Source organism: Globicephala melas, chromosome 7 (genome assembly GCF_963455315.2).
Source record: "Globicephala melas chromosome 7, mGloMel1.2, whole genome shotgun sequence".
Lineage (NCBI taxonomy): Eukaryota > Metazoa > Chordata > Mammalia > Artiodactyla > Delphinidae > Globicephala > Globicephala melas.
The window spans coordinates 26599926-26623279 of NC_083320.1; the positions used below are offsets into that span (position 1 = coordinate 26599926).

General features: G+C 35.5%; 1 protein-coding gene across 8 annotated transcripts in view; it reads left to right on the top strand.

The window, feature by feature from the left end:
• The window catches only part of KANSL1L (KAT8 regulatory NSL complex subunit 1 like), a 145441-nt gene that overhangs the window by 15121 nt on the left and 106966 nt on the right, over positions 1-23354 (top strand). For all 8 annotated transcript variants that reach the window (XM_030853120.2, XM_030853110.2, XM_060301890.1 and 5 more), the window contains exon 2: positions 521-1630. In XM_030853120.2, the coding sequence (XP_030708980.1) occupies positions 543-1630 (1088 nt within the window). In that variant the 5' untranslated portion in view covers positions 521-542. The remainder of the gene's footprint in view (positions 1-520; positions 1631-23354) is intronic.

A 23354-nucleotide genomic window follows, 5' to 3' on the forward strand; every position in this document is an offset into this window, starting at 1 on the left:
TGTAGTTCAGTTCACTTATATCTTATTACCTTATTTCCTATATTTTAGTTATTATTAATACTGTTCAGATTGTGAAGTTTAAATTGAGAAATGAAGGTTTTGAGCAATTTATTATACTTTATAAAAATAATACTTTTGGCTGAAAGTGTGGGATTGACTCACATTTTCAAGTATGAATCCCAGGTTGGATTTTTTTCTTTTAACTCTCACCAAACATTGTCCAAAAAATGGAATCCTGAGATGTAATTGCATTCCCCAATATTTGTCTAACTCTTAAATACTAGGCACTGTGCAACTTTCATTTGAGTTTTGGGTGTTAGGCCCACAGTCAGAATGGAGAATAGTCCTTATTGAATTCCTTATGAGCTAGCAAAGAGCAAAGATAATGTTAGGAGTTGGGAAATAGAGGAGGAATTTAGTTCCATTCACTTTTTAATCAGAGACATTGAAAGTGTTGCCCTTGGGGAAAGTATAAAACTTTTTTCTTGATATTTGATCATTTATTTTTACATTATTTTAGGTTTGCAGTTGCAGGATTCGCCATGACCCCAGCTCTGAGGGAGGCAGCAACAAAGGGTATCTGCTTTTCATCTTTACCAAGTACCATGGAGTCGGACAAGATGCTATGCATGGAAGGTCCAAGAACGGTAGATGAAAAGCTAAAAGGAGACACTTTCTCTCAGATGCTGGGATTTCCAACTCCTGAACCTACTCTTAGCACTAATTTTGTGAATTTAAAACATTTTGGCTCCTCTCAGTCTTCAAAACATTACCAGACTGTTCTTTTAATGAGTTCTAATGCTACATTAAATAAATACAGTGAGAATTATAAACAAAAGAAATTAGGGGAACCCCACTGCAATAAGCTGAAAAACATACTGTGTAATGGTAGCAACATTCAGCTCAGTAAAATCTGTCATTCTCATTCTGAAGAGTTCATCAAAAAGGAACCTCTGTCAGATACCAAAAGTCAGTGCATGACAGATGTACAAATTATTTTGGATTCAAATATAACCAAAGACACTAATGTAGATAAAGGACAACTGAAAAACTGTAAGTGGTACCAAAAGAATGCACTTTTGGATAAAGATAGTGACGCTGAGATTAAAAAGGGTTTATTGCACTGTGCTCAAAACAAAATTGGGCCTGACCACTCAAACGTGCCTATTAGTTCCTCAACTGCTGAAAAAGAGGAGGAAGTGAATGCTCGTTTACTTCATTGTGTAAGCAAACAGAAAATTTTACTTAGCCAAGCTAGAAGAACTCAGAAACATTTGCAGATGCTCCTGGCAAAGCATGTTGTTAAGCACTGTGGTCAGCAAATGAAATTTTCTATGGAACATCAACTCCCCAAAATGAAGATTTTTCATGAACCTACCACAATTTTGGATAACAGTTTACCTAAATGCACTGAAATTAAACCAGACATCAACTTATTGACTGCAGAGAATAAATTGTGGAATGATACAAAAAATGGCTTTGCACGGTGTACAGCTGCAGAAATCCAAAGATTTGCACTGTCTGCTACAGGGCTGTTGTCTCATGTTGAAGAGGGTCTGGATTCTGATGCAACTGATAGCAGCTCTGATGACGATTTGGATGAATATACCATTAGAAAAAATGTGTCAGTGTAAGTGCAAAATTATTATTAGACCTTTTACTGTTCTGTATATAGCAGCAATTTTGTCTTGATTTCAAGATATGCTTAAAAGAAATAGATTTTCTAAAATCTTAATGCCATAATCTTTAAGTTATAAAACTTTGGTGAATTTTTAAAATGTTTCTTTTGTTGAAAATGACAGTCTGTTAATATATACATACTATTTAAAAATAAGTTACCCAACTGCTCTATCTAGGGAAAAAACCCAGATAGGAATAATGAAAAATAATTAGCTATAAATATGTATTTTTCCTGTTCTTGAATAGAATAGGCTGTGGACAGGGCTTAAAATTTTGCTTAAGTTATCTAGCCAAAATGTATAGCTAAAAAAATTTAAAGTCTGCGTAGGTAGCCCTCACTGGCTTCAGGAGTTTATCAGTTGGCAGTACATATAAATTGACCTGCTAGTTAGAAAATTTTTTTTTAACTATTTATATGCTCGTATTCACAGCTTTCAGCTCTGGTCTTTACCAATTTAGTCAATTTTTTGCTAGATTAATATAACCAAAACAAAATTATAATGTCAGCTCTTAGATACCTATTGAATGCTTATTATGTGCTGCACCCTAGAGATTCAGTGATAGACAAAATATTCAGCCTCTACGCTCTTGGGAATCTGCTTCAAACAGAGATACCTAGATATTTTATAAAACGAAACAAAACAAAACAGAAGCACAGAGAAAAATAGTTTTACCTATCATACCATGTTAATACTCCAGAACAGTTCTGATAGAAGTTTCTGGGATGATGGAAATGTTCTATTTCTGTGTTATCCAGTAGGCACTAGTCTCATGTGGCTATTGAGCACTTGAAATGTGGCCAGTACAACTGAAGAACTGAATTTTTTAAAATTTATTTATTTATTTATTTATTTATTTATTTATTTATTTATGGCTGCGTTGGGTCTTCTTTGCTGCGCGCAGTTTTTCTCTAGTTGCGGCGAGCGGGGGCTACTCTTTCATTGCGGTGCACGGGCTTCTCATTGTGGTGGCTTCTCTTGTTGCAGAGCACAGGCTCTAGGCACGTGGGCTTCAGTAGTTGTGGCTCACGGGCTCTAGAGCGCAGGCTCAGTAGTTGTGATGCATGGGCTCAGTTGCTCTGCGGCATGTGGGATCCTCCCGGACCAGGGCCTGAACCCATGTCCCCTACATTGGCAGGTGGATTCTTAACCACTGTACCACCAGGGAAGCCCAGAACTGAATTTTTAATTTTATTTAATTTGAATTAATTTTATTTTAAACAGCCAGCTAGAATATAGTTTCTAATCTAGCTTTCAGAGAATCTGTTAATGTCCCTAAATCGATGCAAAATACTGTGTATATATGTGGCATTTGGGGAGGAAGAAGTTCATCATTTTTATCAAATTCTCAAAGATAAGTGAGAATCATTATAGAATTAGAAGCGGAATACATTAATTTTTACTAATAAGTAGAAGGTCAGTATATTAATTTTTATAGTAAGGAGTAAAATGTAAAACAAAGTGAGCATTCCAGGCTTTTTGGTGTTCTGTTATCACTATATTTGAAATGGATTTGAATGAGAGCTAATAGTTATTGAGGACATATTTTTCTAACTGGCATTGTGCTATTTACTTTACATTTGATATATTATTTAATCCTTTCAACAACCATGGGAGGTAATTGTTGTTATCTTTATTTCGCTTAATAAGAAAAAGGCTCAGCATGGCTAAGTGACTTGCCTATGGTCAAAAAGCCAGATAAGTGGTGGAGCTAGGCTTCTTGCCCATGTATGTGAAACTTTAAACCTATGCACTTTCGTTGGACCATCCAACTTTGTCAACATTATATCAATGATGCTTACACATTATTAAGCAAGTGTGTTCTATAAGAAGTCCAGAAATTTATCAGGTTTTCTATTTATAATGCTTTTGAAGTAATTCAATTTAATAACATTTAGTAGGTAAATGCTGTAAATTATTTACATTTTGTTGTTGAGAAGAGCTAATGGGCAGGGTTTCTTTTTTTTTTTTTTTTTGCGGTACACGGGCCTCTCACTGCTGTGGCCTCTCCTGTTGTGGAGCACAGGTTCCGGACGCGCAGGCTCAGCGGCCATGGCTCGCGGGCCCAGCTGCTCTGCGGCATGTGGGATCTTCCCGGACTGGGGCACAAACCCGTGTCCCCTGCATCAGCAGGCGGACTCTCAACCACTGCGCCACCAAGGAAGCCCTAGGGCAGGGTTTTTTATTATTGAAATATAATTGATGCACAATGTTATGTTAGTTTTGGGTATGCTGTGTAGTGATTTGACATTTACATGCATTTTGAAGTAATCACCAATATAAGACTAGTAACCATCTGTCCCCATACAAAGTTATTACAGTATTATCAACCATATTCCTTATGCTGTATATTACATCTCCGTGCCTTATTTGTTTTATAAATGGAGGTATATACTTCTTTAATCCCCTTCACTTCTTTACCCCACCACCCCACACCCTCCTCCTCTGGCAACCACCTTTTTACTTTCTGTATTTATTAGTCTGTTTTTGTTTTGTTCCGCTTGTCTTGTTTTTTAGATTCCATATATGAGATCATATGGTATTCGTCTGACTTATTTCACATAGTATAATACCCTCTAGAGTCATCCATATTGTTGCAAATGGCAAGATTTCATTTTTTATGGCTGAATAATATTCCATTGTATGTATGTGTATATATATAAAAAAACTTCTCCATTCACCTATGGATAGACACTTAGGTTGCTTCCGTGTCTTGGCTCTTGTAAATAATGCTGCAATGAACATGGGGGTGCACATATCTTTTCGAGTTAGTATTTTCATTTTCTTCGGATAAATACCAGGGAATGGATTGCTGGATCATAAGGTAGTTCTATCGTTAAATTTTTTGAGGAACCTCCATACTGTTTTCCATAGTGGCTGCACAAATTTACATTCCTAACATTAGAGCACAAGGATCCTTTTTCTCTGCATCCTCATCAACACTTGTCATTTCTTGTCTTTTTGATAATAACTATTCTAATGGTGTGAGGTGATAGCTCATTGTGGTTTTGATTTGCAGTTCTCTGATGATTAGTGATGCTGAGCACTTTTTCATGTGCCTATTGGCTATCTGTATGTCTTTTTTGGAAAAATGTCTATTCAGGTCCTCTGCTCAGTTTTTTTGTTTTGTTTTTTTTTTTTTTTTGCGGTACGCGGGTCTCTCACTGTTGTGGCCTCTCCCGTTGCGGAGCACAGGCTCCGGACGCGCAGGCTCAGCGGCCATGGCTCACGGGCCCAGCCGCTCCGCGGCATGTGGGATCTTCTCGGACCGGGCCAACACCCGTGTCCCCTGATCGGCAGGTGGACTCTCAACCGCTGCGCCACCAGGGAAGCCCCACTCTGCTCAGTTTTTAATCAGGTTGTTTGTTTTTGATGTTGAGTTGTATGAGTTCTTTGTATATTTTGGATATTAACCCTTTATCAGATATATCATTTGCAAATATATTTTCCCATTTAGTATTCAGCCTTTTGATTTTTTGATAGCTTCCTTTGCTATGCAACTTAATTTTAAGCAACTTAAAGGCAAGTACTACTTTTTCTGTCATTGTATACCCAGTTCCTAGCACTGTCTGCTTTTTAGTGGTTGTTTGGTGTTGGTTGAGTGAATGAATGAATTTTTCTGTATTTGTATATGTAGCTGTAAAGGTACAAAAATCAAGGTTGGCAGTCTGTAAAATTTTCTCTTTCTATATGTTTTATTTTTTCTTCTTCCATTCTGCAGTATATCTTTACTTGATTTTTCCCTCCTTTCTTCCTTGGTCTCTTGTAACAAACTGGTCACAAAATGTATCTTATACATCTTAGAACCCGCATGAGTGTGTGTTGAATGAATGAATGAATGAATAAAATATACCAAAATATGGACATTTGAAAGTCATTATTTTATTCTAATATTTAAAATTTTAATTTTGATAAGTAAAATTGATATGTGTATTATGCTTATCTTAAAAATCTTAGATTATATGATAACTAATGTCTTTTTTTTTTTTAATTTATAGCCCGTATAAGAAAAACAAGTTCCTTCACTCCATCACTCTCATCAGGAAATTTACCTGTGAAGGAATATGATGGTTTTAAGAAATTGGAAAGTACTCACATTAGCCATTACCAGTTATTTAAAATATATATTTATATGTAGACAGTAGATTAATTTATAATGACATTACTGATACACTTTAAAGATAACTTGTGGCTGAAAGACTAATGTGCATTAGGCACTTTTCTAAAAAGTCAATTTACTTTGCAAAGCAAAACAGGAGGACTTTATATTTTTTGTACGTTTGAGATATAATCCTTATAATATGAATGGAAACTCCCCCCTCCATGTTCTGTCTCTTTGGTGAAGGAACACAAGTTATGGACATACTTGTGTTACAGTCGTGGCTTGCTCTGTGACTCTGAGCAATGGTTAGGTTATTCTTAACCCACTGAATCAGATTCCTCTTTTTTGGTCTACCTTAAAGAGTTCTGGAGATGATTAGATGAAATAATAAATATAAAGTACCTATGCCTAATAAGGCACTGAGTTGATAGCCAATAAAGAGTGCCTTATTAAGCAGTTTATGGTTGTGGAAGACTGGAGCTTAATATCCCATGGAAAACTTGGGGAGCCAGTGTAAAATACATGCCTGAGTTAACCATTTGAGAGGTGAAGAAGCTGGAGTATTTGTACATCAAATCCCGTCAGTTACTGGGTGAAGACTATTCCTGGTTTTACTAATTCCCTGGCAGTTCTGTTCTGCCACTTGAGTGACAAAGACCGCTTAAGCACCACCAACAAAAAGCCCTCAAAGAAATGCAGGTGCTGGCAGTTGGAAGTCAGGTCTGTGTCTGCTGAACTGGTATGTGTGAAGGGACGTGGGTGGGTTTGACACACTGTGTTACAATTATGTTACTTCTCATCTGGTGGTAAGGCATTAGAGTTCTAGCTTTTATTTATTTATTTTTTCTTCTCTTCTGGGAAATGATGATTAGTTACTTTCTTCCAGGATGCATGTGGGAAAACTCATAGATTTTAACACAGACATATTCTGATCCTTCAATGTTGTAAGAAAAAGGAAGAAACATGGCTTCTTTTCTTATCTGAGGAAATCTGCCAGTATCTTCCAAATCACTCAACCATCTTGGGTGTTTGGAGAAAAATCTCTTCATTTTTCCATATTAGTTTCCATGTATTCAAATTTTCTTTTTAGTTTTTACTTCAGTATGTAAATTGGCTATCTTGATAAGGAAATTCTTTTAAACAAAATCAGATATTTACTAAGAAAGAAGGGAGAGTTGTTTAATTATAAGCTGTGAGGTGACTCTTTCTAGATTGAACGATGGGAAAGAGCTAAGTAAATAATTTCTTGCAGAGCTGCAGAAATGAATACTCAGTTTTCTGTATAAACACTTCCTATTTTGCCAGTAGAAAGAAAAAAACCAGGTGATGAATTTCCCTTTGAGAAATTTGATAAATAGGAGTATGAGCTCAGTGTGACATTCAGAGAGTAAAGAGACGAATAACATTATATTAATAAATTGCAAATGAGTACTTTCATACTTGTATAATATCAAGTTGACAAATTGTTTTGTATTTATCACCTTTTTTTTGTGTGTGTGTGGTACGCGGGCCTCTCACTGTTGTGGCCTCTCCTGTTGTGGAGCACAGGCTCCGGACGCGCAGGCTCAGCGGCCATGGCTCACGGGCCCAGCTGCTCTGCGGCATGTGGGATCTTCCTGGACCAGGGCACGAACCCATGTCCCCTGCATCGGCAGGTGGACTCTCAACCACTGCGCCACCAGGGAAGCCCCTTAGTTTTTCTTTTACAGAAAGTCATATAGTTGGAATCATATAGTATGTAGCCTTTTCAGATTGGCTTCTTTACTTAGTACTATGCATTTAAGTTTTTCCCTTGTCTTTTCCTGGCTTGATAGCTCATTTCTTTCTAGCACTGAATAATATTCCATTGTCTGCCTATAACCACAGTTTATCCATTCACTTGTTGAAAGGTGTCTTGGTTGCTTCTAGGTTTTGGAAATTATGAATAAAGCTGTTATAAATATCTGCATGCTGGTTTTTGTGTGGACATACATTTTCAATTCATTTGCGTAGATGCCAAGGAGTCCAATTGCTGGATTATATGGTAAGAGTATGTTTAGTTTTGTAAGAAACTGCCAAACTGTCTTCCAAAGTAGCTATACTATTTTGCATTCCAGCCAACAATGAATGACAGTTCTTATTGCTCCACATCTTTGCCAGCATTTGGTGTTGTCAGTGTTTCAGATTTTGGCTATTATAACAGATGTGTAGTGGTATCTTATTGTTGTTTTAATTTGCAATTCCCAAATGACATATGATGTTGAACATCTTTTCATATGCTTACTTGCCATATATATATATCTTCTTTGGTGAGGTGTCTGTTCAAGTCTTTTGCCTATTTTTTAATTGGGTTGAGTTTTAAGAGTTCTTTGTATATTTCAGATAATAGTCCTTTATTATATATATCTTTTGCAAGTGTTTTCTCCCAGCCTTTGGCTTGCCTTCTCATTCTCTTTCAAGTGTCTTTACAGAGGAGAAGTTTTTAATTTTAATGAAGTCTAGCTTATCAATTATTTCTTTCATGGATCATGCCTTTGTTTTGTCTAAAGTGTCATCACCATATGCAAGGTCACCTAGATTTTCTCCTATGTTATCTTTTTGGAATTTTATAGTTTTGCGTTTTACATTTAGTTCTATGATCTTTTTTTTTTGTGGTACGCGGGGCTCTCAACGCTGCGGCCTCTCCCATTGTGGAGCACAGGCCCCGGATGCGCAGGCCCAGCAGCCATGGCTCACGGGCCCAGCCGCTCCGTGGCCTGCAGGATCCTCCCGGACCGGGGCATGAACCCGTGTCCCCCGCACCGGCAGGCGGACTCTCAACCACTGCACCACCAGGGAAATCCCTATGATCATTTTTGAGTTAATTCTTGGAAAGAGTGTAAGGTCTATGTCTAGATTCTTTTTTTTTTTACATGTGGATGTCTAGTTTTTCCAACACTATATATTGAAAAGACTTCCTTTTCTCTACTGTATTGCTTTCACATCTTTGTCAAAAACCAGTTGACCATATTTTTGTGGATTTATTTGGGGGCTCTGTATCTGGTTCAGTTAATCTATTTGTCTGTTCTTTTGCCAATACCACATTGTCTTGATTACTGTAGCTTTATACTAAGTCTTGAATATGGATAGTGTCAATCCTCTGACTTTGCTGTTCTCCTTCAATATTGTGTTGACTATCATGGGTCTTTTGCCTCTCCATATAAACTTTAGAATCATTTTGTTTATTTCCACAAAATAGTTTGCTGGCATTTTGATTGGCATTGCATTGAATCTATAGATCCAGTTGGGAAAAACTGGTATACTGACAATATTGAATCTTCCTATCCATGAACATGGAATTTCTCTCTAATTTTTTAGTTCTTCTTTGATATCTTTAATCATAGTTTTGGTGTTTTCCTCATATAGATCTTATACATATTTTGTAAGATTTATACCTAAGTATTTCATTTTGGGGGATGGTAATGTGCTTTTAATTTAAATTCTGCTTTTTTACTGCTGGTATATGAGAAAGCAGTTGACTTTTGTATATCAACTTTGTATCCTGCAACCTTGCTGTAATTGCTTATTAGTTGTAGGCTTTTTAAAAATGATTCTTTTGGATTCTTCCCATAGATAATCATGTCATCTGTGAACAGAGTTTTATTTCTTCCTTACAAACTTGTATATCTTTTATTTCCTTTTCTTGTCTTATTGCTTTAGCTATGATTTCCAGTACAATGTTGAAAAGGAGAGATGACGGGATATCTTGTCTTGTTCCTGATCTTAGTGGGAAAGGTTCTACTCTCTTACAATTAAGTATGATATAGCTGTAAGTTTTTGGTAGATAATCTTTATCAGGTTGAGAAAATTCCCTCTTTTTCTAGTTTACTAAGAGTTTTCATTGTGTATGTTGTACTTTGTGAAATGCTATTTGTGCACCTATTGGTATGGTCATGTGATTGTTTTCTCTTTGATGTGATATGATGTAATGATGTGATATTGATATGATAATATGATGCCTGTTGATATGATAGATCACATTAATTGATTTTGAATGTTGAACCAGCTTTGCATACCTAGGATAAATCCCACTTGGTTATGGTATGTAAGTCTTTTTATACATTTTTAAATTCAATTTGCTAACATTTTGTGGTTCTTTGTGTCTATCTTCATAAGATTGTAGTTTTCTTGTAATAGCTTTATCTGGTTTTGGTATTAGGGTAATGCTGACCTCATAGGTGAGTTAGGAAGTAGTCCCTCTCCTTCTATCTTCTGAAAGAGATTCTAGAGAATTCGTAAAATTTCTTCTTTAAATTTTTGGTAGAATTTATCAGTGAACCCATTTGGGCCTGCTGCTTTCTGTTTTGGAAGGTTACTAATTATTGATTTAATTTCTTTAACAGATACAAGTCTATTCAGATTGTTTATTTCTTCTTGTTTGAGGTTTGGCAGATTGTACCTTTCAAGGAATTAGCCCATTTCCTCTACATTATCAAATTAGTGGACTTAGAGTTGTTCATGTTACTCCTTGATTATCCGTTTAGGGTTCATAGGATCTGTGGTGAAGTCTCCTCTTTCATTTCTGATATCGGTAATTTCTGTGATCTCTCTTTAACTCTGGTTATCCAGGACAAAGGCTTATTGACTTCACTGATCTTTTCAAAGAACCATTTTTTGGTTTTTTTGATTTTTCTCAGTTGATTTCGTGTTTTCAGTCTCATTGATTTCTGCTCAGATTTTTATTATTTCTTCTACTTACTTTGGATTTAACTTGCTCTTCTTTTTCTAGTTTCCTAAAGTGGAGCTTAGATGGTTGATTTTTAGATCTCTCTTATTTTCTAATGTATGAATTTAATGCTATAAATTCTGTTTTTTCTCTTAGGCTTTTCCCTGTAAGCAGTGTTTCCACTGTATCCCACAAATTTTGAGACTTGTATTTGCATTTTCCTTTCATTCATAGTATTTTAAAATTTCTACTGAGATTTCTTCTTCACCCCATGTATTAATTAAAAGTGTGTTGTTTAATCTCCAAGTATTTGGGGATTTTCCAGTTAACCATTCTGTTAATGATTTCTAATTTAATTCTATTGTGGCCTGACAGCAGACATTATATAATTTCTGTTTTTTAAAACTTGTTGAAGTGTGTTTTATGGCCCAGAATATGGTCTGTTTTGGTGAATGTTTAATGTTAGCTTGAGAAAAATGTGTAATCTGCTGTTGTTGGATGAAGTAGGCTATAGGTGTCAATTATATCCAGCTGATTACTGGTGCTGTTGAGTTCATCTCTGTCTTTACTGATTTTCTGCCTGTTGGATCTGCACATTTCTGATAGAGGGAATGTTAAAGTCTCCGATATAATAGTGGATTCATCTATTTCTTCTTGCAGTCATCTATCAATTTTGCCTTACATAGTTTGATGCTCTTTGTTAGATGCATACACATTAAGGATTGTTATCTTCTTGAAGTGTTGACCCTTTTATTATTATGTAATACCCCTCTTTATCAATGATAACTTTTCTTGCTGTGAAGTTTGGTCTGTCTGAAATTAACATACCTACTCCCACTTTCTTTTGATTAGTGCTAGCATGGCCTAACTTTCTCTGTCTCTTCAGTTTAGTTTCTTTTTTTTTCTTTTTTTTTTTTATAGTATAGCAGTTATTTATTAGTGAGATAAATGGTTACAATTCTCCCTCTGGACCTGTTTAGCCTTGTACATAAAACAATTATTATTTTTAATTGAAGTATAGTTAATTTACAATGTTGTGTTACTTTCAAGTCTACAGCAAAGTGATTGAGTCATATATATATATATATATATGTATATATTAGATTATTTTCCATTATAGGTTATTACAAGATATTGAGTATAGTTCCCTGTGCTATACAGTAGGTCCTTGTTGTTTACCTATTTTGTATATAGTAGTGTGTATATGTTAATCCCAAACTCCTAATTTATCTCTCCCCCTCCCTTTTGGTAACCATAAAATTGTTTTCTGTGTCTGTGAGTCTATTTCTGTTTTGTAAATAAGTTCATTTGTATCATATTTTAAGATTCCACATATAAGTAATATTATATGATATTTGTCTTAACTCTTTCTGACTTACTTCACTTAATATGATAATCTCTAGATCCATTCATGTTGCTGCAAATGGCATTATTTTATTCTTTTTTTATGGCTGGGTAACATTCCATTGTGTATATATATACCATATCTTCTTTATCCATTCATCTGTTGATGTTGCTTCCATGTCTTGGCTATTGTAAATAGTGCTGCTATGAACACTGGGTGCATATATCTTTTCAAATTAAAGTTTTCTCTAGATATATGCCCAGGAGTGGGATTGCAGGATCATATGGTAACTCTATTTTTAGTTTTTTAAGGAACTTACATACTGTTCTCCGTAGTGACTGCACCAATTTACATTCCCACCAACACTATAGGAGAGTTCCTGTTTCTCCACACCCTCTCCAGGATTTACTATTCGTAGAGTTTTTAATGATGGCCATTCTGACTGATGTGAGGTGATACTTCATTGTAGTTTTGGTTTGCATTAATATAATAATTAGTGATATTGAGCATCTTTTTGTGTTCCTGTTAGCCATCTGTATGTCTTCTTTGGAGAAATGTCTATTTAGGTCTTCTGCCTACTTTTTGATTGAGTCGTTTGTTTTACTGACATTAAGCTGTATGAGCTGTTCGTATATTTTGGAAATTAATCCCTTGTTGGTAGCATTGTTTGCAAATATTTTCTCCCAGTCCGTAGGTTGTCTTTTTGTTTCGTTTATGGTTTCCTTTGGTATGCAAAAGCTTTCAAGTTTCATTAGGTCCCATTTGTTTATTTTGTTTCTATTTCCATTACTCTAGGAGACAGATTGAAAAATATATTGCTGTGATTTATGTCAAAGGGTGTTCTGCCTATATTTTCCTCTAAGAGTTTTATAGTATCTGGTCTTACATTTAGGTCTTTAATCCATTTTGAGTTTATTTTTGTATATGGTGTTAGAGAATTTTCTGATTTCATTCTTTTACGTGTAGCTGTCCAGTTTTCCCAGCATCACTTATTGAAGGGACTGTCTTTTCTCCATTGTATATTTTTGCCTCCTTTGTTATCGATTAATTGACCACAAGTGTGTGGGTTCATTTCTGTGCTTTCTATCCTGTTCCATTGATCTATGTGTCTGTTTTTGTGCCAGTACTATATTATTTTGATTAGCTTTGTAGTTTAGTCTGAAGTCAGGGTGCCTGGTTCCTTCAGCTCCATTCTTCTTTCTCAAGACAGTTTTGGCTATTTGGGGTCTTTGTGTTTCCATACAAATTTCTAAGTTTTTTTGCTCTAGTTCTGTGAAAAGTGCCGTTGGTAATTTGCTAAGGATTGCATTGAATCTGTAGATTGTCTTGGGTAGTATGGTCATTTTAACAGTATTGATTCTTCCAATCCAAGAACATGGTATATCTTTCCATCTGTTTGTGTCATCTTCAATTTCTTTCATCAGAGTATTATGGTTGTTTCCTTACTTTCTCTTTTAGAGTATAAAAATGCAACAGATTTCTGTATATTAATTTTGTATCCTGCAGCTTTACCAGATTCATTGATGAGCTCTAGTAGTTTTCTGGTAGTGTCTTTAGAATTTTCTGTGTATAGCATCATGTCATCTGCAAACAGCGACAGTTTTATTTCTTCCTTTCCAGTTTGGATTCCTTTCATTTCTTTTTCTTCTCTGATTACTGTGGCTAGGACTTCCAAAACTATGTTAAATACAAGTGGTGAGAGTGGGCAGTCTAGTCTTGTTCCTGATCTTAGAGGAAATGCTTTCAGTTTTTCATCATTGAGTATGATATTAGCTGTGGGTTTGTCATATATGGCCTTTCTTATGTTGAGGTCAGCTACCTCTTTGCCTGGTTACTGAAGAGTTTTTATCATAAATGTTGAATTTTGTCAAAAACTTTTTCTGCATCTATTGAAATGATCATATGGTTCTTATGCTTCAATTTGTTAATGTGGTATATCAGATTCAGTTATTTGCAGATATTGAAAAATCCTTGCATCACTGGGATCCCACTGGATTATGGTGTGTGATCCTTTTAATGTATTGTTGGATTCGGTTTGCTAGTATTTTGCTGAGGATTTTTCATCTATTTTTATCAGTGATATTGGCCTATAATTTTCTTTTTTTTTTGATATCTTTGTCTAGGTTTAATGTCAGGGTGATAGTGGCCCAGGGTGATAGAGTGAGTTTGGAAGTGTTCCTTCCTTTGCATTTCAGGAATAGTTTGAGAATGATAGATGTTAAGTCTTCTCTAAATATTTGGTAGAATTCACCTGTGAAGCCATCTGTTCCTGGACTTTTGCTTGCTGGGAGTTTTTAATTACTGATTCAATTTCGTTACTGGTAGTTGGGCTGTCCATATTTTCTGTGTCTTTCTGGTTCAGTCTTGGGAGATTGTACCTTTCTAAGAATTTATCCATTTCTTCTAGGTTGTCCATTTTATTAGTGTATAGTTGTTTATTGTAGTATCTTATGATCTGATCTATTTCTGTGGTGTCAGTTGTAACTTGTTCTTTTTTCATTTCTGATTTTATTAATTTGGACCCTCTCTCTTTTTTTCCTGATGAGTCTGGTTAACAGTTTATCAATTTTGTTTATCTTTTCAAAGAACCAGCTTTTAGGTTCATTGATCTTTTCTGTTTTTTATTTTAGTATCTATTTCATTTATTTCTGCTCTGATCCTTATGATTTGTTCTACTAATTTTGCGTTTTGTTCTTCTTTTTCTGGTTGCTTTAGGCATAAGATTAGGTTGTTTATTTGAGATTTTTCTTGTTTCCTGAGGTACAGTTGTATTGCTATAAACTACCCTCTTAGAACTGCTTTTGCTGCATCCCATAGGTTTTAGATTGTCGTATTTTCATTTGTCTCTAAGTATTTTTTGATTTCCTCTTTGATTTCTTCAATGATCCATTGATTGTTTAGTTAAACATATTGTTTAGCCTCCATGTGTTTGTGTTTTTTGCAGTTGTTTTTTTTCTTGTAGTTGATTACTAGCCTCATAGTGTTGTGGTCCAAAAAGATGTTTGATATGATTTCAGTTTTCTTAAATTTACCAAGGCTTGCTTTGTGGCCCAGGGTGTTATTTGTCCTGGAGAATGTTCCATGTGCACTTGAAAAGAATGTATATTCTGCTGCTTTCAGATGGAATGCTCTATAAATATCAATTAAGTCCATCTGGTCTTAATGGGTCATTTAAGGCTTGACTTTCCTTTTTGAGTTTCTGTGTGGATGATCTGTCCATTGATGTAAGTGGGGTGTTACTGTCACCACACTATTAATGTGTTACTATCAATTTCTCCTTTTATGTCTGTTAACATTTACCTTATCTATTGAGGTGCTCTTATGTTGGGTGCATATATATATTTCCAATTGTTATATCTTCTTCTTGGATTGATCCTTTGATCATTATGTAGTGTCCTTCTTTGTCTTGTGACAGTCTTTATTTTAAAGTCAACTTTTTATGACATAAGTATTGCTACTCTGGCTTTCCCTTGATTTCCAGTTGCATGGAATACCTTTTCCCATGCCCTCACTGTCATTATGTATGTGTCTCTAGATCTGAAGTGAGTCTCTTGTAAGCAGCAAATATATGGGCCTTGTTTTTGTATCCATTCAGCCAGTCTGTATCTTTTGGTTGGAGCATTTAGTCCATTTACATTTAAGGTAATTAATAATGTGTATGTTCCTATTCCCATTTTGTTAATTGTTTTGGATTTGTTTTTGTAGGTCTTTTCCCCCCCTTTCTTCTTTTACTCTCTTTTCTTGTGATTTGATGATTGTCTTTAGTGTTATGTTTGGATTCCTTTTTCTTTTTTGCGAGTATATCTGTTATAGATTTTGTTTTGTGGTTATCATGAGGTTTTTGTATAGGAGTGTGTATATATATATATATATTTTTTTTTTTTTTTTTTTTGCGGTACGCAGGCCTCTCACTGTTGTGGCCTCTCCCATTGCGGATCACAGCTCCGGACACACAGGCTCAGCGGCCATGGCTCACGGGCCCAGCTACTCTGTGACATGTGGGATCTTCCCGGACCGGGGCATGAACCCGTGTCCCCTGCATCAGCAGGTGGACTCTCAACCACTGTGCCACCAGGGAAGCCCACAGAGTGTATATTTTTATGTGCTTGTTTTAAGTTGCTGATCTCTTAATTTCAAACACATTTTAGATACCCTGCATTTGTGCTGTTCTCCCTTTATGATTATTGTTTTTGATATATTTTACATCTAATTGTTTTGTGTATCCCTTAACTGCTTATTGTGGATACAAATAATTTTACTACTTTTGTCTTTTAACTTCCCTACTAGCTTTGTGCATGGATTATTTCCTACCTTTATTCTATGTTGGTCTTTACCAGTGAGCTTTTCCAGTTTGTAATTTTCTTGTTTCTAGTTGTGACCTTTTCTTTTTTGCCTAGAGAAGTTCCTTTAGCATTTGCTGTAAAGTTGGTTTGGTGGTCCTGAATTCTTCTAGCTTTTGATTGTTTGTAAACCTTTTGATTTCTCCATCAAATCTGAATGAGAGTCTTGTTGGGTAGAGTATTTTTGGTTGTAGGTTTTTCTCTTTCATCACTTTAAGTATATCATGTCACTCCCTTCTGGCCTGCAGAGTTTCTGCTGAAAAATCAGCTGATAGCCTTATTGGAATTCCCTTGTGTGTTATTTGTTGCTTTTCCCTTGTTGCTTTTAATATCCTCTCTTTATCTTTAATTTTTGTCATTTTGATTACAATGTGTTGTGGTGTATTCCTCTGGGTTAATTCTGCATGGGACGCTGCACTTCCTAGACTTGGGTGATTGTTTCCATCCCCAGGATAGGGAAATTTACAGCTATTATCTCTTCAAATAGTTTCTGAGGCCCGTTCTCTTTCTCTTTACCTTCTAGGATCCCTATAATGCAAATATTAGCGTGCTTCATGTTGTCTCAGAGGTCTCTTAAACTGTCCTCATTTCTTTCCATTCTTTTTTATTTCTATTCAACAGCAGTGATTTCCACTACTCTGTCTTCCATCTCACTGATCTGTCCTTCTGCCTCATTTAGTCTACTCTTGATTCCTTCTAGTGTATTTTTCATTTCAGTTATTCTTCAATTTTGTTGTTGTTGTTGTTGTTTGTTTTTTTGTGGCCACACTGTGCAGCATGCGGGAATCTTCATTCCCTGACCAGGGGTTGAACCCATGCCCTCTGCATTGGGAGCACACAGTCTTAACCACTGGACCACCAGGGAAGTCCTGTATTTTACAATTCTGTTTCGTTCTTTATATTTTCTAACTCTTTGTTAAAAACTTCTAATTTCTTGCTCTATGCATCCATTCTCCTCCCAAGTTCTTTGATCATATTTATGATCATTACTGTCAACTCTTTCTCAGGGAGACTGCCTATTTCCATGTCACTTTGTTCTTCTTTTGTGGTTTAATCTTATTCCTTTGTCTGAAACATATTACTCTGTCACCTAATTTTGTGTAAATTGCTGTTTGTATTTTTATGTATGTGGTAGGTTGGTTACATTTCTTGACCGTGGAGAAGAGGCCCTCTATAGGAAACATTCTATGCATCCCAGGAGTGCACTTCCCTCTCGACACCCAAGGTCCAGGAGCCAGCTGGTCCCAGGCTAGTGTCTGGCCTGCATTTGGGTGGAGCTGGGTTTTGGTCCTCTGGTGGGCAGGGCTGTATTTAGGGGCATACCTAGATGTGGCTGTGAGCTTAGGAAGTCTTTAGGTAGCCTGACTGCTGATTGGTGGGGCTGTGTTCCCACCCAGTTTGTTGTTTGGTCTGAGGCATCCCAGCACTGGAGCCTGCAGGCTGTTGGGTGGGGTCAGGTCTTGGTGCCAAAATGCCAGCCTCCTAGAGAGCTCACTTGCTGATGAATGCTCCATGATATATCCACGTTCTCATGTTGTGATTTTGGTGTTCTCTTATCTCAGGAGATAAGCTTAAGGTCCTTCTACTTTGCCCTCTTACTTTTAACCTATATGTGTCTTTATATTTAAAGTGGGTTTCTTGTAGACAACATTTAGTTGGGTCTTGTGTTTTGATCCACTCTGACAATCTTTGTCTTTTAATGAGTGTATTTAGACCATTGATGTTTAAAATGATTATTGATGTAGTAGCTTAATATCTACCATATTTGTCACTGTTTTCTATTTGTTGCTCATGTTCTTTTCTCCCATTTTTGTCTTCCATATATTTTCTGGCTTTTGTAGTTTTTTGCGTTTTGCAATTTTAATTGAACATTTTATATAATTCTACTTTCTTTCCTGTCTTAGCATATCAGTTATACTTCTTATTTATTTTTTTTAGTTGTTACCCTAAAGTTTGCAATGTATTTTTATAGCTAATCCACCTTTACTTTCAAATAACACTATAACTCTTCCCAGTTACTGCAAGTACCTTATAATAACAAAAAATCCTGTTGTCTTTGTCCCTTGTATCACTCCTGTCGTTCATTGCATTTATACATATAAGCATATGTAGGCATTTATAAGCACACACACATGTGCATACCTAATTGGTTACATTGTTGCCATTGTTATTTTGAACAAACAAATCCATTATCTGTTAGATCCATTAAGAATAAGAAAAATAGAACTTATTTTACCCTTAGTTATTCTCCAGTGTACTTCTTCTCTTTATGTATATCTAAGTTTCTGACTTAATTTTTCAGAGAAGGAAAATTGTTTTCTTTTAACATTTGGCATACAGGGGAATGATGCCAATAATACGTGGAATTCGGCTTGGATTCTTTTCCCCTAAACAAGTTCGAACCTGTTATTGTTTTGGAAAGCTCAGGGGCAAGCTTTTTCACAACTAAAGAGAAAGCGTTAGTAGTATAAGAAATATTCTGTAAAAGTAACCTATAATACAATAAGGTGCTGGTTTATTGGCACCTTAACAATTTTAACAAAAAATTGCTGTATATTCTACTATATTAAAAGATCTGAGGAAGTTGCAAGTTTTGTTGAAGAAGTTGTAAAGATAGCCTTTATCAATTTCTTTTTAATACAAAGGAACTATCACCAGATGATATTTTTAATTTTTATTAAACTGGTCTCTATTAGAAGTGAATGTCTTCAAGGACCCACATCAAAGGAAAAAACGAGCTCCAGGAAATGAAGCTTTAAAGGATGGACTGACTTACTCTTAATACAAATGCCAGTAGAAACTCAACTGTACTCATATTTTTATATGGCTTGTTATTGTTTTGTTAGGACTCCATAGTCCTTAATTCCATAGATTTTGAGTCCTCTCACTCCAATTCTACTTTTTCCATAGGTTTAGCTCTTTTTATTTTACAGAACATGGAGTTATTTAGGAATGCATATACGCTGTTATAGTAGAAATGCCTGCACTCAATTCTGAGTTAGTGGTAGCCACCTTTTTGAGTAACAAGGGTAGTCTAATCCTCTTTTATCTCATTTATTTTCAGTGCTCATCATAGTGGCTGGCAGGGCTATCCCAAGCCCTTTTGTGTGCAGTAGAAAAAAATGCTCCTTCCTCTGAGTAGGTTTAGATTTTTAATTGCAGAGCTTGGAGTACAAAACTCTTGCTGAATTAGTCCTGCTTGCCCTTTCAGCCAGGCCTTTATGCAGTGTATAGTTTGGAAGCACTATAACATGTCCTGGCTTCCTGAACAAAAGAGTCATGCACACATATAAACACATGCATGTACACACACACACACACACACACACACATACACATACACACAGTGCTTGTTGAACTGATGATGTGCATGACTTCACACTGTTTTTTAGCAAATATATTTTGATTAGTTTAGAAATCATTTATTTCCTTTATTTGTATGTCCCTAATTGTTAATTTTGATGTTATGTGAGGATTTTAAAAATACAGGTAAGACAATTTAACAGACTATTAACTTTCAAAATTCTTTTCATACAAGAGAAAGGGGGGAGTGGTATTGATAGCATGTATAAATATTCCCCAGCCTCTCCATTTTTTCTTTCTCTCTTCCTTTCTTTGAAGGGAAGGGGGTGATAGATGGTAGGAGAGCAAGACCAAATATGCCAATCTAATGTATAAATTCTTTAAACTAATACAAAAAATTTCAGTTTAGTTAGATGACAAATTGGGTTTTGCCAGATTTCTAGGCAGAATTGCACAATATATTAAGATTGTGACTCAAAGCCACATTCAACAGGTGGAGTAAAAGTCCTCTCTTTCGGTTCCAGATGTGGTTCCTTATATGCGGTAACCTATAAACCCAGAGACAACTTTTCTAATGCTTTTACCTTGTTTCTTGTATGTATGTTGAAGTAGGGACAGGAAAGCTACAATAAAACTCCTACTGGAAAGAGAGAAGGATGGGATACACATGAAAGTTCCTGGTCCTTACAATAATTAATAAAACTTCTTGCTTTGGAAGTAGAGTAAGGTCTTGATAGGATCCTAATTCTGCTTTCTGAGAGAAGTTCCTTTGTCCTTTGTTTTCCATAGTCCCTGACTTTGCTTTTTTAGGAATTATTCCTTAATTGGAAATGGGTGTTGGAGAACATACCCTTATTTGAGGCTGCCCTGGATTCTCACCCTGTGTTCTGTCAGTGCAAACTTGGGCTCCCTGGGTAGAGCATGCTAGACTTGTGGTATTTTTTGCTAATAGAGTTGCCTCAAAAATGTAGGTTTCAATTCTGTTTGCCTCCAGTCAGCTATATGTGAAAATACCAGTACCAAAGATCTCACTTGCTCATAATTGCTAAGCCTACAAACTAGTTACTTTACTAGTTATTTTCCTCAGAGCATCCAACTCTCCCTTAACTTAATAACTGATACCTTGTGGCCACCTGAAACAGTACATTTGGGTAGGGGTTAATCTGACTTTTGCTCCTAGGCAGGCTCTCGTTATGTGGCTTAGAACTCTTAAGAGAAATTGTTGGAATACATTTTTTTGTGTTAGCTGTAGAGAAGCAACTGGCTTTTCTATTCCTTCAAGGTACCCTGTATTATTGGATTATCCATTAAGTTAGAAGTAGGCTATAGTCAGAGAGCCTTCCTAAGCAGAGTTGTATTCTTTTTTTTCTCTGCTTGTAAATGAACTAATTCTTGCCTAAATTCATTCATTTATCAGGCTTAAAACAATAAGTAGTAGTCAATTCATTACAACATTATGACTTTTTCTAGCTGCTTCTGCTAGAACTATAGTCTTGGTAGGCACTTGGTTTCTCTTTTAAATGGTCATATTTTGCTAGTATAGTATATATAGTATAGTGTAGTATAGAAAGGATCACCAACATATGTCTCTTTCCTATCTGCTTTCTGTCCTACCTCTAAGTTAATAGAAATGCTTTGGATTTATCTTATAACCCACTCCGTTGTTCCTAAGAATTTCTATAACATTTAGCATAAAGGCTAAGTTGTAAAAAAGAGACTTAAAACTATAGTGGCTCAAACATAAATTAACTGTTTTTCTTATAGAACAGTTGAAAGGTAGATAGATGTGTGATATAAGATGGATAAACAACTCTGCTTTCATGAAATAGTCCAGGAACACCCAAAAAAGGAATCCATGAAGCACTTTCAATTTTTGTTGTTGTTGTTGTTGTTAAGATTCTGGTCTTAAACTGCAACTGTAGTTTTTTTTTTAAAGGCAGTGAAATTTTGAATAGGAAATATTTGAAACAAAATAGAAACATTTTAGAGATATCACACACACACACAAACACATATAAAAGTTCTTTGATTTCTAACCATAATGGAGTGGAGTCACTGGTGCTGTTCTTTCTCTTTGGCTGTAAATATCTAGACAAAAATATATGAAACAGTCATTATTTTCAGAAAATGGCAGCAGAGGTCAGAGGTTCAGTGATTTCCGAGAAAAGAGAAACAGATGAAGTGAGCCCTGTGATTGCCCTGGTTTTCTGCCTGGAGGCACTTTCAGATATCTGGTGCAGGGAGAGGAAAGCCAAGTAGAGCACAATGGTCCTGCTTGATTGAAATAAAGATTAGATTGGGGGAGGATGAGATAGCTGGAATCGTTAGATCAGAATACTAAAGAGTAGGGACCTATGTAGGCAAAGAAAGAGCATCATAAATCTTCATGTTGCCTTGAGACCTTTGTTAAATACTAAGCTCTGTGTGTGTAGGTGAAACTCCATAAGGGCACACAAAAAGTTATTAGGCAATGTAATCTGAACAACTTCCAATGCTCATACAAGGTTAAGAGATGTTTGAGTTCTGAATAAGCAGAGTGGAGAGACTTTGTTGAACATCTAGAGTATTCAGTAGAGACCCCAGATTGGTCACACCTCAAAGAGTAAGGCTGAGTCTGACTTGATGACTAATGGCTACTCTATACGTGCTCTAACAAATCTTAGAAGGAATCTGAAAAGAATGAAGTTGAACATTAAGTAATTTAATAACCTATTGAAACAAAATTTATCACTCTTTAAAGGAAGACCATAAAATCCAGAAATTCAACAATATCATATTCATAGTGTCCATAATAAATGTGTGTGTGTGTTTACATACATACATACATATATGTATACATACACACAAACTACTAGACATACAAAGGAGGAGTAAAATCATCAATAGAAAAAGACAGGAATGACAGAGATGAGATTAGTTGGCAAAGACTTTAAAATATCTCAAATATAGTAAGTATGCTCAAGGACTTAAAAGGAAAAATCATAAAACTACAGATCTAAGAATCCCAATAAATCACAAGCAGGATTACAAACAAAACCACACCATGGTGTATTGTAGTCAAATCACCAAGTTCTAGTGATACAGAAAAAAATCTTAAAAGCATTAAGAGGAGGAAGAAAAATTTTTATATAGGGGAGCAAAGAAAAAAAATGACTGCTGACTTATCATCAGAAGGTAAGCAAACTAGAAAACAGTGGAATGATATATTTAAAGAGCTGAAAGGAAAAAAAAAATAACCTAAAATTATTTTTAAAAACAAAAGCAAAATAATATTTCCAAATAAGCAAAGTGAGAAAATTTCCTGTCAGTATACCTATATTATAAGAAATCTTAAAATGATCTTCAGGCTGAAAGAAAATAATACTGAGTGAAAATTCAGTTCTGCACAATGGAAAGAAGAAGTAGTAGGAAATGGCAAATATTTATGTCTAAAAATATATGGAAATTAAACTCTACATTTCCAAGTAATGCTTAGATCAAAGAATAAATCACAAGAGAATCTATAAAGTGTTCTTAATGGAATGATAATGAAAATACAGCATATCAAATTTTGTGGGATGCAATGCTTACATGAAAATTTATGGTTATAAATGCTTATATTAGAAAAGAAGGAAGGTGTAAAGTTTATGGCATAAGCCTCCCTCTTAAGAAGCTGCAAAAAATGAGCAACTTAAATCCAAAGCAAGAAGGAAAAACTGATAAAAAGTGAAATCGATGAATATAAAACACAAAAGCAACAGAGAAAAATCAGTGAAACCAAAGCTGGTTCTTTGAAAAGATTAAGTTGATAAATATCCAGCTAGATTGATCAGGAAAAAAATTACCAATAACAGGGAAGAAAAGCATCACTGTAGATATTATAGGCATTAATAGAATAATCAGGGAATAGTATGAGCAATTT